This window comes from Pteronotus mesoamericanus, unplaced genomic scaffold, assembly GCF_021234165.1.
Source record: "Pteronotus mesoamericanus isolate MK-2021 breed Mesoamerican mustached bat unplaced genomic scaffold, CSHL_Meso_final contig_25, whole genome shotgun sequence".
Lineage (NCBI taxonomy): Eukaryota > Metazoa > Chordata > Mammalia > Chiroptera > Mormoopidae > Pteronotus > Pteronotus mesoamericanus.
In genome coordinates this window covers 7,390,118-7,407,458 of record NW_026555105.1, presented here as the reverse complement: position 1 = coordinate 7,407,458, position 17,341 = coordinate 7,390,118, and the positions used below count along the sequence as shown (strand labels likewise).

The 17,341-nt window shown below is 45.5% G+C and overlaps 1 protein-coding gene across 3 annotated transcripts in view; it reads left to right on the top strand.

The window, feature by feature from the left end:
- The first annotated feature begins 803 nt into the window (after nt 1-803).
- The window catches only part of SLC9A8 (solute carrier family 9 member A8), a 59,792-nt gene continuing 43,254 nt past the window's right edge, over nt 804-17,341 (top strand). For 2 of the 3 annotated variants that reach the window (XM_054573613.1, XM_054573611.1), the window contains exons 1-3: nt 810-842; nt 2,864-3,045; nt 8,373-8,453. In XM_054573613.1, the coding sequence (XP_054429588.1) occupies nt 817-842; nt 2,864-3,045; nt 8,373-8,453 (289 nt within the window). In that variant the 5' untranslated portion in view covers nt 810-816. Of the gene's footprint in view, nt 843-2,863; nt 3,046-8,372; nt 8,454-17,341 lie in introns of all 3 variants that reach the window. The other variant, XM_054573612.1, reaches the window with a different exon arrangement.

The following is a 17,341-nucleotide window of genomic DNA, read 5'->3' as shown; positions in this document are numbered from 1 at the left end:
GAGTGCCACGTGTGCTGGAGTGAGAAAGGAGATCCACCTCAGAGGGGGAAAGGAGGCCAGGTGGAGTCCTGTTAGAACTCCAAAGTTTTTTCTCTGATCAAGATTGGAAGCCAGTGGAGGTTTTGAGCAGAGGAGTACCCCAGTTTTAAAGTTCACTGGGGCCACTGTGTGGAAGACCATGGGAATAATGGCAGGGTGGGAGAGAAGGTTTAGGCAGATTTGCAGATGAGATAAGATGGCTTGGACCAGGAAGGAGGTAGCAGCAAAGGTGGCCTCAAGTCCATAGGCCTTACAGTATGGTTTAGCTTTGCTGGTGCGGTTCCTCTTACACCTGCAACCTCGCCTCGCTTCTTCCTGTATCCCCAACCCCACAGGCCACTGCTAGATACATATATGGGTGTCAATGATCCGATTAATCAACGATCCATCCCTAGATCATCATCACCTATTTTAACGATAGGCACATGTCAGAACTCAATAAATGTTTACAGATGGAATACTGCGCAGGTCTGAAAAGCCCAGGCATCTGGTCCTCTTTACAACTGAGGAAAACTGAAGCTCAGGCTGGGGAAGTGAAACATTCGGGTCCCTCTTCCCAGCCATGGCGAGCGAGAAGCTTTCTTCCCACCGTCCACCTATAAGCCTTATTCCACCCTCGAGATATAGAGACAGAGGGATAGAAGGGCCGTCCTCGCGCGCCCGAAGCCCCGCCCCCCAGTTCGTCGTCCGGCCCGTGCCTTCAGCGGAAGCCGGAAGCCAAAAGAGGGCCCAGCTAGCCCAGCGGCCCCGAACTCGCTGGGCTTGGAGGATCCGAGGATGGGGGCGAAGATGGCGGAAGTGGCGTGAGTGGGATTTTCCCCGCGCGGCGGAGGCGGCGGGGCTGGGCCCCAGCGGGTGACAGCTAGCGCCTCAGGCCGCCCTCCGGCCCCCGGGAGGCGGAGCGCCTTGTGTTGGTTGGCCAGGACTGACCATGCCGGCCCCTGCGAGGAGGGCGGGAGGGACGGGCCTGGGCCCAGCCCGGCCTTGCAGCCTCCTTGAGGTCGGACCCTCGGGCTGGGGATCGGCCGCCCAGTGCAGGCCTCGAAAGCTGCCTTGCGGCAACCGCAACCCAAATTTCCCTTCCCCAGCTTTCGGTCATCTGATAACAACGGAGCGCTCCGCCTCCTCCTCCAGGAAGTCCCCCATCCCCGTTCGCTAGTTAGCCAGTCGCCTTCTCCACCGCAACGATCGTTTGTCCCATCCGTGTCCACTGAGTTTCATTCATTCTTTAACTGTTGGCGGTCCACTGTGTTTTGGGCCCTGGATACCTAGTAGTGAAGGAGGCAGACCAGGAATTGCTTTCTGGGAACTTCCTTTCCAGTAGGAAAAGACCATAAATAGACAAGATGATATCAGTGCTCTAAAGGAAATGGAATAGTGTTAGGGTGAGGCAGTCTACTCAGGAAGGAGCGTCAGTGCCCGCTGGAACCTAAATCAACAGAAGGAGGGATTGGAGAGGGGACAGCAGCAAGTGCAAGCACCCAGAAGCAAGAAAGGCATTAGTGCCTTTGAGGGACAGAAAGGCGGGCAGGGTGGCTGGAGTGTGGAGAGCAAGAGGGCTGGCCATGCAAGATAAGGTGGGGGCAGCCAAGGTGTGGGTCTTGCAGGTACTTCTGCAGAAGGACCACTCTTAGTCCATCTTCCTACCTGCTGGGCACAGTCTAGTGCATGTCATAGATGCCCTATCATATTTGTGGAAGGAATATGTAAACATTCACAGGGAACCCTGTGGTTGACATTTGGTTCCCTCGCCTGACAGCTCTTCAGATAGGCATCAGGGTTGGGTGTTCATTTCATTTGGTCACCTTATTTATTGAGCATCTGCTCTGGCCCAGACTCTAAACTGTGCCTCAACAGCACAAAGCAAAAGAGATGGTATGAGTTGGTGATTTCAAGTCTGGTTTCAAAGCTCAGCTCTGCCACTGCCTGACTGAGACACTGGCCACGTTACGCAACCTCTTTGAGTCTCTGTTGTTCATGGGTATAAATGGGAAAGTAAGAATGTCCACCTCAGGCATGTTATGCCTATTAAATGAAAGGTGGCGTGTTACCCTGGAATGAAGCAGGCCTCAATAAACATTAGCTGTTAAAAATCACAGTTACAATACCTTTTACCAGTATTGCACTAGTGTACTGTCCTCAATGCGTGAGGAACGTCAGTGGTGGGCTGCAGTGGGGTAGTACAGAGGGGGTTACCCTGCGCCTTTTGAAATCTGAGAAGGGTTTTGTAAAGCACCAGATCGGCAACTGCAAATTCAGGTGGCTTCTTCCACTTGTAGATACAATCCAAAATGTAAAAGACTGTAAGCTAGAGAAATAAAGGCACCAAGTAAATAATGTTGGACCTTGGAAGTGATGAGACTCCAGTGAGTCTCTGTTTATTTTTAAGTTTTTAATAAAAATTTTATTGTATTTTTTCTGTTACCATTTAGTTCCCTTGTCCCCTCTCCCCGCTGTGAACACCACACTGTTGTCCATGTCCATGAGTCCCTTTTCCTTTTCGCTCAACCCCCCCACCCCACTCCAGCCTCCCTGTAAATCCCCTGTTAGAGCCAAGGAACAGGCAGCATGTGGTTCCTAAGGCGCCCCGATTCCCCCTTGTCCCTGTCCTCTAAGTGGCTGTGTTCAGAGCCCCTGAGGGCCCAGCCTGTGGCAGCAGGCAAGCATTTTCTTAATCAGTTTCTCCAAGGCCTGCCTGCCTGCCTGTTCGTTGCTGACTCGTGGCTCCCGTAAAGCTCTGTGCCGAGTTCTCTTGCTGGCTTTGTGTGTTGTTACTTTGGGGCCCTTTTTCCTTTATCTAATTCTGCTTTTTTGTGTCCGCCAGCAGGTTCTCCAACACAACTCACGAAAGTTTCAATGTCACCCTCCACACCACCCTGGTTGTCACTACGAAACTGGTGCTCCCGACCCCTGCCAAGCCGATCCTGCCAGTGCAGACGGGGGAGCAGGCTCAGCAGGAGGAGCAGTCGAGTGGCATGACGATCTTCTTCAGCCTCCTCGTCCTAGGTGAATGCAGAGGCACTGTCATCCGCCGCCTCGCTTGTCAATGCGCGCCGCCTGTGGTCAGCCCATCTCAGCCGCTGTTGCCTTTGTCCATTCCTCCTTTTGGTTTTCATTTCAGACAGTGAGGGGCAGCGATCAGTGCGTACCAGTACGGCAGGGTGCTTCTTTCTCTCTATAAAATCAGAGCTTAGCAGTTCAGAAGAGCCCCTGGTGCAGTGTCCTAGGTATCTGTTGGAGGAGAGACTTGAAGAATTTTTAACCTGGAAAGAACCTTGAACACGTTCTAATTTAATGGGTTTCCAACTCTGCTCATGAGAGTCTGGGGGGTATGTGTGTTGTGGTGGCAGCAGGAGGTGGGGGGTCTGACAGTCTCTCAAACTTAAAATCTCATTTTGTTCAACCTCTTCCTTTAACGGGGTAGGAAATTGAGGCCCTGAGAGGTTAAGCAATTGACATACCTGGGATTTGGGACACTAGAGACTAATGTCCAGGTTACCAGACATCAGTCAAGAATTTTAGATAAAAGGCAATAACTTCAGTGCCTCCCAGATACTGTGGTAGACAATTACATTAAACAAACTAAAAAATTCCACTGGAAACCTCACAACCGCTTTGGATTAGCTGACTACAGAAGTAGCTTAGAATATGACCCAAGTCCAAACTCTTGTTTGAAACTTGAAGTTGGCACATTTATATTTTTCTACTATCCTTTAATGATAGATAGTCATATTTCCAATTAGATTTTTCAGAAAAGTGAAAGATGGAACTGGATTTAAAAGTACAGAGGTACAGTGTATTTCTCTGATGTCTATTAAGACTGTTTTGAGGGGAAGTGTCACTTCTTTCACACTTATATTCAGACTCTTTTAAAGTCAGTTTTAATAGTGTGGTAAAGTCCTTAGGGCTCATCCTCATCTCTCATAGATTTAAACAAAACAAAACGAAAAACCTGTTACATCTGGCTTTTTTCACTTAGCATCATGTCTTCAAGCTTCGCCCATATTGTAGTATGTGCTATAATTGTATTCATTTGTGTGGCTGAATAATACTCCATTGTAAGGATATACCACGTTGTGTTTATTCATTCATCAGCTGATGGACATTTGTGTTGTTTCCACCTTTTGACTATTGTAAATGCTTCTGCTACGAACATTTGTGTACACATTTCTATGTGAAAATGTGTACGTTTTTATTTCTCTTGGATATACAGCATGTACCTTGGATTGGAATCGCTCAGTCAAATGGTAGCTCCCCGTGTAACTTTCTCACAAGCTGCCCAGCTTTCCCCAAAGGTTGCACCATTTTATGGTCCCACCAGCAAATGCCCAAGTGTACAATGTCCCCTGTAGATTTAATATGCCCAGGTCATTTTTTACCCTATAAATATAGTTAAATTCTATTTCTAGGAGATTGCTTCAACAATCAGGGACTCTTGTTTTCTTTTTCTTTTGTTATAGTAGCTGAGTACAAAGAAAAGAAACAATTCTTTTCTTGATCAAGAAATCTTTTGTTCCTTAAATCCTGAAGTATTAATCTATTTACATTGTTGTCCATTTGATATGTTAGAGAATATAAAAGGCTGGCCTGGAAAAAAAAGTCTGTTTTGTAATCACTTTTTTCACAAGAGGCTGAGAAGCATAAGTAAGACTTTCAAAGTAATTTTCAGGGTGTGTAGCATTTAAGATTACTTTGTGCCAAAGACCACAAAACAGGTTTTATGATGTCATTTTTCATCCAGGCAGATCCTGCCCAGTGTTAATGCATGTCTGGGACCAGAAAGGAGTGAGCTGTATTTAATAGTGCAGTATATTTCTCTGGGATAGTCTTGTCTTCAAACATACCATAAACCTAGACTCTAGAGTCCTGCCGATGTCATACGGGTCCCATTTTCACATAATCAGACTCTTGGCAGTTTATGAGTTGGTATCTCCACTTTTTATGCATAGGTCAACATGCTTTAGCAGAATGGAATGCTTCCTTTTAAGTAAATTTGAAGGCATTGTCCTCTTGTATGCTATCAAGATAATATTTTTCTTGTATATTCCTGATTAGATGTAAATCTGATAAAGTAAAAAAAAAAACAACTGTTAATAGGTAACTTGCTGACTCACTTAATGCATAAACTCTGGTGAATCAAGGGACATTAGTCTATAGTTCATTCTAGACTTCAGGAGCTAAGCTAGAACACATTTGCCACTTTTGTTTACTATTAGTTAAGTCAAATGAAATTGTGACTTTTGTGTCCATAAGGATGTGAAAGGATTACATTGTGTTCCTCTTTGTTGAGAAAGGATGCCAAAATTTATTTTTAGAAGCTTTGAAGTTAACCCTTGCTCACCTTTGACTCTGTAGAAACAACGGTGAGTCACTGTTACTGACTTTCACTAGAGTTAGCAATTAGTATCCTTTGACAGGTACATTTTATGAGCCATTAAATTTATTGGAGTTATTAAAATTGAAATGTCTGTGTTTTAATATAGTTCACCTAATTATTGCTTCAGGCATGAAAAGCTGGAAGCACATTACCTTGTGCTATACATACCCTCCATACCACACAGAAGTTTTTGTTGTTTCTTGTTCTTTTTCTCCCAAAGTATACTTGGAAACATGTATTTGTGTGTGTACATTTATACATTCATAAGCACACTACATACAGGCACATAGAGCTTGGAGTTTGTTTATTTTAATATAAATGGGGTCCTATAGCTTGCTTTTTCCTCTCACAGAATGTCTTGGAGATCTTTCCATGTTAATGTTTTTTATATGCTTCATCCTTTTTCTCTTTTTAAAAGATGTGTATATGGTAAGAATAAACACAACATAAAATTGACCACTTCAAAGCGTACAATTCAGTGGCATTTACCACATTCACAGTGTTGTGCAACCATCACCACAGTTTAATCCCAGAACATTTTTATCTCTCCAAAAGGAAATCTAGGACCCTTTCAAAACATTCATTCCCCACTCACCCCTCTCCCCAGTCTCTGGTAAACACAATTCTGCTGTTCGTCTCTAAGAATTTACCTACTCAAAATATTTGATGCAAATGGAACCGTACAATATATGATCTGTATTTTGCTTCTTTCACTTAGCATCGTGTCTTCAAAGGTCACCCGTGTTTTAGCCTGTGTTAGAGTTGTATTCCTTTGTATAATGTTCCATTTTAAGGGTATAAGCACATGTTTATCCATTCATTGGTTGATGGGCATTTGTGTTGTTTCCACCTGTTGACTATTGTAAATAGGGCTGCTGTGAACACTTGTGTACCCGTTTGTGTGTGGACATAAGTTTTTCCTTTTCTTGGATATATACTTAGGAGTGGAGTTGCTGGGTTAAATGGTTAATCCCTGTGTGACTTTCTCTGAAACTGCCAGACTTTTCCCACCAGCAAGGGCCAAGTGTTGCAATTTCTTTACACCCTTACCAACACTTATCCACTTTGTTTTGTTTTGTTTTTTTAATTATAGCCATCCTACTTGGTGTGAAGCTGTATCTCATTGTGACTCTGATTTGCATTCTTCTAATGACTAATGATGTTGAGCATCTTTTCATGTGCCTATTGGTCATTTATATATCTTTGGAGAAATGTCTGTTCAGGTCCTTGCTCAATTTCATATTGTGTTGTTTTTCTTTTTGTTGAGTTGTAAGAGTTCTTTATATATTCCAGATACTTTATCCAGATAGAGCCTTATGAGATACCTGATTTACAAATATTTTCACCCATTCTATGGGTTGCTTCTTCAGACCTCATTCTTAATGGCTGAAGACCATTCCTTGAGCCTTATATTTAGCTCTCGCTGTTGATAGTTTTTGCCTTTGCTCTGAAAGATGCAAATAATTGATTTATGAGAATAAATTTTTAAAATAGTTTTTTCATCCAGTTTGGTGCACAGAAAGAGCAGAAGCTGATTAAACTCCCTAGTTTAGTATCTGTCTACTTGCGTGCTCGTGTGCCTGTTTTCTTAGACACTAGGCTTGCTCTTTGGTCACCTGTTACAATGATGCATTGTAATACACTCTTTTCTTGCTGTTAGTATTTAATGTGGGATTTTTCTAACTAGGTAGAATATTTATAATAATGCCACAGGTCGATAGTTTAGAGCACAGAACGAAAAGAGGACAAAATTTCTATATTTACAACTGTTTCCTTTCTCTGGGCACCTGGTGCTTTTTGGTGGAAGTAAAAGATATCTTCGTTTGTCAATGCGGCTCTGAGGGTGGCCAGTTAACAGCCGTGGAGATTGTTTAAACATTTCTTTTCACAAAACAATTATCTTAAGCATTATTAAGATAATGCTGTGACTGATGAGATGGTATACCACCTAGGTACCTGATAAAAAGAGACGTGCACGCTAACGTTTGGACCATGAAATTACATTTAAGGATCATTTATGTAAAAGTATGCTTTTAGGGAAGAGTCCAGAAATATTTCCTCCTTTCAAGTAGTTTTCTAGTCTTTTATTTTCTCTTTCATGACAGCGCCTCTGTGAGGAAAGTCAGACGTTATTCCTACTTGGGTGAGTGAGGAGTGAAGGCAGCCGGGAGGGAGTTGGTGGGTGGGTGCGGAGGTTCAGGGCCCAGGATTGGAGCCTGGCTCCACCCTGCGGTACTTACCATTGACCTGCCCTCTGAGGTTCAGTTTGCCCATCGAGAATCAAAGGAGATGACAGCAATAACAGCTAGTTAAGAGGGGTGTTGGGGGTCAAATGAGACAGCGTTTGGAAGTGCTTGGCGCAGCGCCTGACTGGTGGGGAGCCCTCAACTAGTGGGAGCCCCAGGACCTAGGGGGACAGCAGGGGCCCCATCGTTGGTCTCTGACGTTCTCATAACCAAAATATTTACTTTGTTATGTTTATAAAACTTCCTCGCTTTCTTCTGTGTTAAGAGAGAACCAATCGCCTGGTGGCAAAACACTTTGTGTCAGCATATTCTGTTGTAGTTACAAGTCCATAAAAGTGATTGATTTCATTGACATTCTCTTCACTATTTAGAGTTTTTCCAGTCGACGACTATTGCAAAAAAGTTGAGGGCCATTTCTCAGAATCAAGGAAGTTCAAATAATTTTAAATCATTGTATGAGGCATAGCAGCTTAGAAAAAAATTAGATGTCTGATGCTCTCAGATATATGGAAACTATGGAGAAAATGTTATAAACACCATGAGTCTACGTCCAGTTTAAGAAATAAGAGATTGAAAATGCCCCTGAAGGTCACGGTGTCATTGGCAGTCGTTGGATTTTCTAGCAGCCCTCCAGGAGTGACTATTGCCTTGAACTTGGTGTTTATGATTAAAAACTGTGCTGTTGTAACAATGTCTTCTTTTTCCCACAGCTATCTGCATCATATTGGTGCATTTACTGATTCGATACAGATTACATTTCTTGCCAGAGAGCGTTGCTGTTGTTTCTTTAGGTAAGTGCTTATTGGTGATTCTACAATAAAAAGTAGTAGCAATAACTATCACTTTTTTAGTGCCTCCCACTGCCAGGAGCCACAAGAGATGTACACAGCTGATCTCATTTAATCCTCACTGCAACCTGCCATGAGGGTGTTATGATCCCATTTTACCTGGGAGGACACTGTGGCTCAGAGAGGGGTCATGACCTCATGAAGGTCACATAGATGCCCCCTCTGGACAGCTCGAAGGCCTTTTCTACTTCTAGAACACATTAAGGTGTGTTGACTTCCACTGCTAGGCTATGCTGACACCCAACTGAACTAAGGCAAGTAATTGACACTTTAATTCATAGTGTCACTGAATTTTACAGCCAAGTGGGGCTCTCAGTTTACAGTGTAGGAAAGAGAGTGGCTCACTTTAATGTCAGAGTCAGATCTAAAGTCTTCGGAGAGCATTCCATTCTACCTCGCAGTTCTCTCTCTTGTTTTCTGTGGCAATTAACTGTCAAAATAATTAGCCTCTATTTAGAGTGAATGAATTGGTGTAATAACAGGTATGAGCTCAGATGCAAGTTCATTGAAGTGGTTAGTGGAGGAAGAAGCACAGACCTTATTTTCAGTAAGTGTTAACATCAAGATGAAAATGTGGGTGGAGATGCTTAAGGCGTAGAAAATAAGGTTTAACCAAGTTCAGCTAAAGCTCTCATCGCATTATTATATTGGAGTTACCTTTACTAGTTTCCACTTGCCTACTGATGATACTTAATTTTTTCTTATCACCACTGATGCTTTGAGTTAATTTTATTTGCCTTGTAGATCTTGTGTAGTATATTTAGTAATTCACAATATAGCAGTTGTTTAGATCAGCTTTGGAAATGAACGCTCAGGCTGTTCGTTCTCCTTCCGCCGCCATGGCTGGATTCCTGCTACCCGGTTCAGCCCCTCCCGTATTTTCCTGGGCTTCACGGTACTGCTCAGTGCCAGGCTCTGGCCTGCGAGCTTTCACAGTGTCATCTCCTTTAAGCCTCATGACCCCCAGTGATGCCATACTTTAAGGAAGAGGACCACCTGAATAGTATTGATCTTCAGCAAAGAGTTGGAAACCAGTTTGCTCAAAAGAGTTCCTGTTCCCTATTTAGCAGGCTCTTCAGCTGCACATCCTAGCAGATTCTAACAACCTTAGCTAACAAATAGCCTTAGCGTTCTAAGAATGGGAGGATCATTCATTAACATCCTTTCCCAATACTGGGCACATTGAAAACAACCTACATAGCTAGTAGTTATTCTGGGGCATTCACTAAAGCCTTTAAAAAGCCATTCCAAGGAACTGACAGTTTTGCGGTCCGTTTTCATAGTTTCTCAAGAATAATAAATACAGTGGATGTGTATTTAGGTGTTGTGTACATAGAAATTAAAATGATGGTTGGTTCTTATTATTTGGTTTGGAATCTCAGGCTCTTCACCAGCTCTTGAATGTTTGGGTAACTGCAGGTCAGTGACCACCAGTGCTTGTACTAGGACTTACAACATACATTGTTGGTTGCCTACCCAAGATCCATGTTCTCCCTTCTTCCCTGAAAATAGAAGCCTTATTTTGATCAGGTGTCTTGCCTCCAAGGTTGGTCTTTGCCATCATAATTTCATTCTGCTTTGCCCGAGAGGGGCGGGGGCAGCCAGGCAGTGTGAAATCCAGATCTGGCAGTGAGACCAAGGTGGGGCTGCTCCGGGGAGGCCGGGGTGGGGGGCGGTTTGGGAGAACTCTTTTCTTCTCTGACAGAAAGGGTAAGTTTCCCTTTCTTTGATGCTCATGTATGAGGAAGCGATGCCTGAAGCCCTGGAAGCCATCTTGCTGGTCACTGTGGTGGAAAGACAAAGGCCAGGAGGCCGAGGGGACAGAGGGGAAGCCTGGGTCCTCCACCACACTTCTGCTCTGTTGGATCGAGGGCTTCCTATCTCAGAGCTGCCTGTTCAGTGAGATGACAAACCATTTTCAGTCTGGTGTTCTCTTACTTGCAGCCAAAAACACCTGAACTGATACAGGATCGGGCTCTTTCCATTCAAGGGACACAATCCATTCCAATTGACTCAAAGAAAATAAATTGGTGGAGGTGGAGTTGCACACCCATTGGCTCCTAGAATGAAAGGAGGGAAGGAAGGAAGGAAGGAGGGAGGGAGGGAGGGAAGGGAAGGAAGGAGGGAGGGAGGGAGAGAGGGAAGGGAAGAAAGGAAGGAAGGAAGGAGGGAGGGAGGGAGGGAAGGGAAGGAAGGAAGAAAAAAAAAATACAGGTGGTGCAACCCCAGACTTAGCTCGGTCAAGGCTCCTGGACTCAATTTTTCTCCACTTTTCAACGGTGTTTCCTTTTGTTTTGGCCTCACTCCTGGGCAGGCTCTCTCCATGCGGTGGACCTTCGTAGCTCCAGGCTTACCGTTTTTAGAGTAGCAGGCAGAGGGGGAAAGGTGGCCTTCTCTTCTCCCTGGGGCCACCAGGAGCTGTAGAGGGGCTCTGACTACGCGGCCGCACAGAGCTGGGCGTGGGAGGCGGGGGTGTGGCGGGGAGTCAACCAGGGCTCCCGATCCACATGTTCATTTCCTCACTGATGCGGCAGAAATGACTGCGGCCTGTGCAGCTGGGCCTTGGGCGGGGTGGCGGAAAGCGAGTCTTGCTCTCAGTAACTATTTGCTAACTCAGGTGATCAGGACAGTGAGAGGGCATCCGGGAAGACGGCTGGGGTCAGGAAGTAGCTTTTATTATAACCGAGGACACTTGGTTGGAATTTAGGAAAGCTGACAAAGCTATCAAAACACTTCTGCATTTCATACAGCTGCGTATTCATAAACTGAAGGAGAACTTTGGTACTGTTAGAGCAAAGGGTAACAAAATACTGAGATACTCACCGTTTCAAGAATTTCCAACTTTTGTGCCAAAAGAGAATCTAGATGAAGCTGCCAGAGAAAATGGGGTTTTTACTCTTTCAGGGATAAATTTTCCCAGCCTACCTCTTCTAGCCAGAAGTTACAGAAGTCCTCAGTTGTTTAGACAGATTAATGGCCTTTTGTGTGATAGTTAAGTATTCAGAGTTTCTAATAAATCGTTAGTATAGAAAAGGACTTATCTGTAAAACACATTTTCTCTATTATATTTTATTGTATTTTCAAATGAATCTGGAGACTTTTTTCATTCTTTATAAAAACATAGTATCAACATAAAGTTCTAAGGATACTTTCTTGGCCCCTGTTCAGAGCTTTCAGATACTTTCTATGCTTCATGAAATTCTGAGGTTTGGGCCTCTTTTTAAAAAGTAAAATTTTTTACACATTTAAGCAGCTATATAGAAAAAGAGAAATCCTTTTTATTGACAATTTCAGCTATTTTTATCATGCCTCATTCTCTTCCAAACCATTTGTAGACGTATACATATTGATTAGATGACTTGACGTGATTTGAATTTATATCATTTTTTGTGTTCTATCCTTTTTACTATTCTTTCCATGTTTTACTTAAGTTCACATATTTATTTTAATTGGCCATATAGTGCTGATTCATTGTTTATAGATTTTGGGCTGAAATTTATAAGGAAAGAAAATGAAATAATTGTATTGCTTACTGTTGTATATAACAAAAACAGGAGTAACTTTTTTTTCACAATCGTACTTTCTTTTACAGCAAGGAAAGGCCAGTAAGGGCTATAAATTTGACTTTCCAATGCCAAGGTTTAGCCTGAACACTGCTGATCGTTAGAAAACCTGCATTTTAAATTTTAACCAGATTTGATTGGATCCTTGAGCGAATAGGACACACAAAAGGGCCCCTGTCATAACTTTTTGAACTATGTGCTTTTAGTTATAGTAATTCCTGCTTGTTTTGACTAAAGGATTTTACTTTTTTTTTTTTTTTTTTGAAGAGCAGTGCTCTTTTTGTCATTTGGGGTTTTGAGTTTTGAGTGGAAGATGATGAAAAATCACTCAGTTCCAGAGTTACTGACTAAAGGTAATTCTGGAAAAAAGCAAAAACAGTAATTATATCCTAATTATATTTAAGCTACAACAAATATTTTTAGGGGAAACTTAAAGGGAGACTCCTAACTGTAACAGCTTTCATGACTTTTTAGACTCTCAGAGTCTAATGCTGATGTAGCTTAAAAAGTCCCAGGGGTAACTCTCCCTGAATCTTAGGTGCTTTGATTTATTAGAGAAGAAATAGACATGCGTCTGTTGGTATTAGGGTAGCAGTCTTAGAGGTCAAGATCAAAACTGGATGTCAAATTGATAAAATGATTGTATTAGGATTTTCCAGGCTGCCACATTCTAAGGAAGAGAGCTAGCATAGACTTTTAGCCTCCATGTTTCTGGAAACATGGATCAGAGGTGATAATTTATTCCTGGAACGTCGTGTTGCTGTTTTGCTGCCATTAGCTAAATGTGTGCTCTGTGAGTACCAGCTCCCTGCTTTAGCCTGGAGCCTTGCTTTGACTTTCCTGGTTTTATGGTCATCCTCTCTTGTTTCAGTATTTTATCATCTTTCGGTTGTATTTTATGCTTGAATCTTCCAGATATGCCAAAATAGGGAGGTAATCTAAATTTTAAAAGAAAAAAGGCTGTTAAAGAATTGCATTCTGAAACTTGCTGTATTTGGGCTGATTTCTGTAAATGTCCTCCTTTTGCCATATAAATGTTCCCTGCGGATTATAAGGATGCCATTCCTTTGAAGAAGTAAGCTACTTTAAAAACAAAATATTTAAGCAGCCTTTCCCCAGAAAGCAGACAGACAGACAACCCTGAAGTACTGATTTCCCATCTCACTGGCAGACCTTTTGACTTTTCGAGCATCTTTGGATTAGTATCTACTTTAATATAAGTAGCACAGGCAAGGACTGGATTTTCAAAAGTACCTTATTGTAGTACAACTTAATTCTATAACTACAGCTGACAAGACATGCTAACAATATTTTAAAGTGTTTTCAATAAATCATTTATGGTTGAAAAGTATTGTATAAGTAATTATATTTCATTTTGCCCCATTATGTAGCAGGAGAGTCATGTCCTCATGATGCCCAGGGTCAGCGTGGCAGCCTCTCTCCAGGCCTACTGGTCTGTTGGTACAAAGAGCCCAAAGTGACTGGGCAGCAGCCATTGTAACTCTCACTATGTGAACCCTGGTGGAAATTTCCTTTCAACCCACTGAGCCTGAAGTTTCAGGGTAAGAAAGCAGAAATTCCCTGGGTAGAAATCCCCACTCCCACGTGAGTCCCTGAGGGGGATGCCGAGTGGGGCTGCCCTGCACGTTGGACGCTGTGCTCCTCCATTCTTGCCTGGTGGGGAGGTTCTGCCTTGTAATAATGGCCACGCGTGTAAGGAGTGTGCTGCGTCCTGGGGGAGAGCTCCAAGCCTCACAGGATGTCATTGCCAAGCCGGTGCCTCAGCTCCATCCTTAAGCGGCCACCTTACCGCTTGGGCTGGCTGGCCGCTTCTGGAAAGTGAGATATATGGTGTAGGACCACGAGGAGTCCACAGTCACACGCCCAGTGCTGCGCCTCCTTTGCCATAAAGCGAGTCTCGGTTGGACGCATCGTTACGCAGTGTCCCACTTTGACGGGTCAGGCCCTCATGGGCCACGGGCAGTGGTGCTCGCTAACCGACGGGCAGCGGCGCGTCAGTCTCGGGCAGGGTGAATTGCTGTCCTGGCCGGGATGGAGGGGTCTGGTGTAATCGAGTTGCCAGCATGCAGCTGGCTGGTCCTCTCACGGGTGGCACCACGCCGGCTGATGAGTGCTGGTCTCTGCGGCGGTCCAGTAGATGTTCCACCCTGGCAGGGGCCCCGGGCAGCCTCGGTGAGCGGGAGCTTGTGCTGTAGGGCCCTGCGTAGCTTCCACCTGCCGCCGAGGCTACTGAGTTCCTGAGCCCGTTGCACAGAGGCTGACCTGGCCAAGGTCAGAAACTGGGTGAATAATCCATGAGCCAAGCTTGGGTTTTTTCTCCTCTGTCAGCTGGTCGTAAAGAGATCCCAGTGCGGCCGTGTGTAGGAGCCGAGGGAGAGGTGTTGATGTCACAGCTGTAGATGGCGTGGAGGACTGGGTCACCTGTTCATGCAGCGTACTTGTGCCCTCTAGACCCACACAAGCTGAATCTCCAATGTAGCACTTTCATCTTAAAACAGATCACTGCTGGGCCCACCTGGCCCTGTAACTGGTAGGAAGGGCAACCCCGCTTATGAAGGACAGTTCCGGCCCCTTGGGCCCTTGGTGGCCCATGCACAGATGCCTTGACTTTACAGGGGCCCAGTAGCATGCTGGGAGCTGTTTGGTTTTCTCAGGAGTTTCTGAGTGATGTCTAGTTCTCCGCTGCAAATGGCATGACCTTGCTCCAGAGCCTTAAGGATCTGTGCTGAGCAGCTCTCATGTCAGGGCTCACTAGAGACATCGCATGGCACCCCTTTCCCCACAGATACTTCCGGTACCATGGGGTCTGCCAGATCGTATGGCAAAAGCTGCTTGAATAGCAGCTGCACCCGCTCTAGGGCCCTTTCTCCTGGGCCTCACTCAGCACCATCAGCCTTCCACAAACACAGTAAGTGGTTGAAGTTGTTTCTCAAGTGCAGGCTTTGTTGCCTCCAGAACCTGGGGGAGGCCTACCAAGCATTGTGCTTCTTTCTTAGTGGTAGGAGGTGGAGCGTGCAGACCTTGTCCTTTACTTGGAGGGAATGTCCTGGCACACTCCAGCCATTTGACTCCTCAAAACTTCACAGATGGGCAGGCTCCTGGCACTTTCTGTCATCTGAGGCATGCGTGTCTTACCAAGACACCTACTCACCACTTCTTACTTGTCATACCGGATCAGCGTGATGTCAGCAGTGTAGCAGACCCAGTGTGTCGTCCTGTGGAATGTCCGTGTAGCATAGGTGCTTTGGGACTATGTAGAACAGAAAGCGGGAGTCATGTAAGGCACTTGCCTCATTCGGGGCTTCTGTGTAATCTTGAGATAGTCTGGGGAGCTCCGTATTCCCGCAGGGGGGCGGTGGGTGCGACTTCTGCAGGCCCAGAAGGCTCACGGGAACCTGAAGGGAGAAGGTGCTCGTGCGCATCTCCCCGATACCCCTGTCCCTCATCTCCGCGTCCCACTTCTGCCTTATCAAGGCCTAGGGGGGTGTGCGTCGGCGAGCTGCCTTCTTGAATTCTGCTTTCTATGAAGATCTGCCACTCCTGCGGTTAAGCTCTGTACCTGACCTTCAGCTCTAGAAGCGCCCCCAGCTGCGGGTGATGAAGGGTCGGCTTAAACGCCGCCGAGGAGGTCCTCCGACTCCCACCTTTTACTTTCAGTCGGATTGTCCGAGCCTGTCATTTTCTCCTTTCAGCGCGTCAGTGGCATTCAGCAGCACTGCCGTGGTTATTGTTTTCACGGTTGTTATTTCTCCCTGCCTCTCTGACGCCGGAGATATGGCGTGAGCCACCAGTGTCCTGACCCTGTCCACCTCGAGCACAAGTCTAAGCGATGGCACTGCCGCCCCAGGGGAGGGACTGTCAGTACTTGACTGCCAGTGCGGGGCCCCTCACTGCCGGCCAGCTCCCGAACCCCGTCCTCCGGCCTGGCTGCCTGTGCCCACTCCACTCCTGGCACCAACTGTCTTAGGGCGGCTCCTGAAAGCAGAGCCTGAGACAGGTTTGAGGACATGTAATTTGTTAGGAGGTGCTTTTCAGGAGTAACTGTGTGAGGAACGCATACACCGGACCAGGGACGCGGAGAGAGCCAGACATGGGGTGTGAGCTCAGGGCACGCGCAGCCCGAGCCTGGGAGGAGGGCTCCAGGGCAAGAGCTCACGCAGAGCTTGTCCCTCCTTAGAGCAAAGGGGCCGGGCGTCTGCGCCCCTGCGGTTATCATCGGCTGTGGGGGGCGCAGGGCAGGCACAGCCTCCGTGACGAGGGGCCTCTCGGCAGCCAAGGGCAGTTTTCTGGTGAAGTGTGAGCACTTAGCCAGCACTCACGGCAGGTCACACAGACGGGCCTGGTCACGGGGACTTGGCGGGCCTTACAGCGTCTGGGAAGCAGCTGGTAAGCTCTCTACAGAATTTAAAATGCCAGTACTTGGGCCCAGCAACCCTCGTTTCAGGAGGTTTTCCTGTAGATACCCTCCCACATGTGGAATGAAGTGTTTACTCAAATGGGAATGGCAGTGAGAGCACCAGCCTGGAAAACTCCCGTGGGCTCATGACTAGGGGACAGACTGATAGGTGGCACTTGACTGCAGAGGAAGGCACTGCGGCCATTAATAAAACAAGAAGTGGGGAGCTCGTTATGCATGGACAGGGAATGGTTTCCAAGATACGGTGGAAGTTAGGAACAGAACGGTAAATACCACACTGCTGTTTTGTCTTAAAAGTTATTTTATATCTACAAGCCTATGTACATATATGACTTTAAATGTACAGACTCTCAGAAGGAACATACTAAGGTTGGGCCTTAACCTCAGTTTCCTTATCTGTAAAATGCAGGTGACAATGCCTTTGCTTCATAGGATTGCAGATACTAAACAGGGTGCTGCATGGAGCTCCCTCAGAATGATGCCTACCCGCTAAGTAACCAGTAACTGTTAGCTGCTGCTGTTAATACTGTCATCTATATTATTATGGTTTATTACCTTATAGACTAATTGTGAGAATGAGCTAAGTAACATATATTGTATATACTGGCATAGTGTCTGGCACCCTGTTTGTGTCTGTGTATCTTTAATACAGTGCAAATGTGTGTATGTGTGTGCGTACGTGTGCCTTAAGGGAACTAGGATCCTGTTTTATGTTCTGTTTTGCAACCCGATTATCATACTTAATGCATTTTAGGCATTCTCCCATTATGCTAATTAATTATCAGGAACCCTGGCATTTTACTCTGGTGGTCTTGGTAGAGCAGCACCGC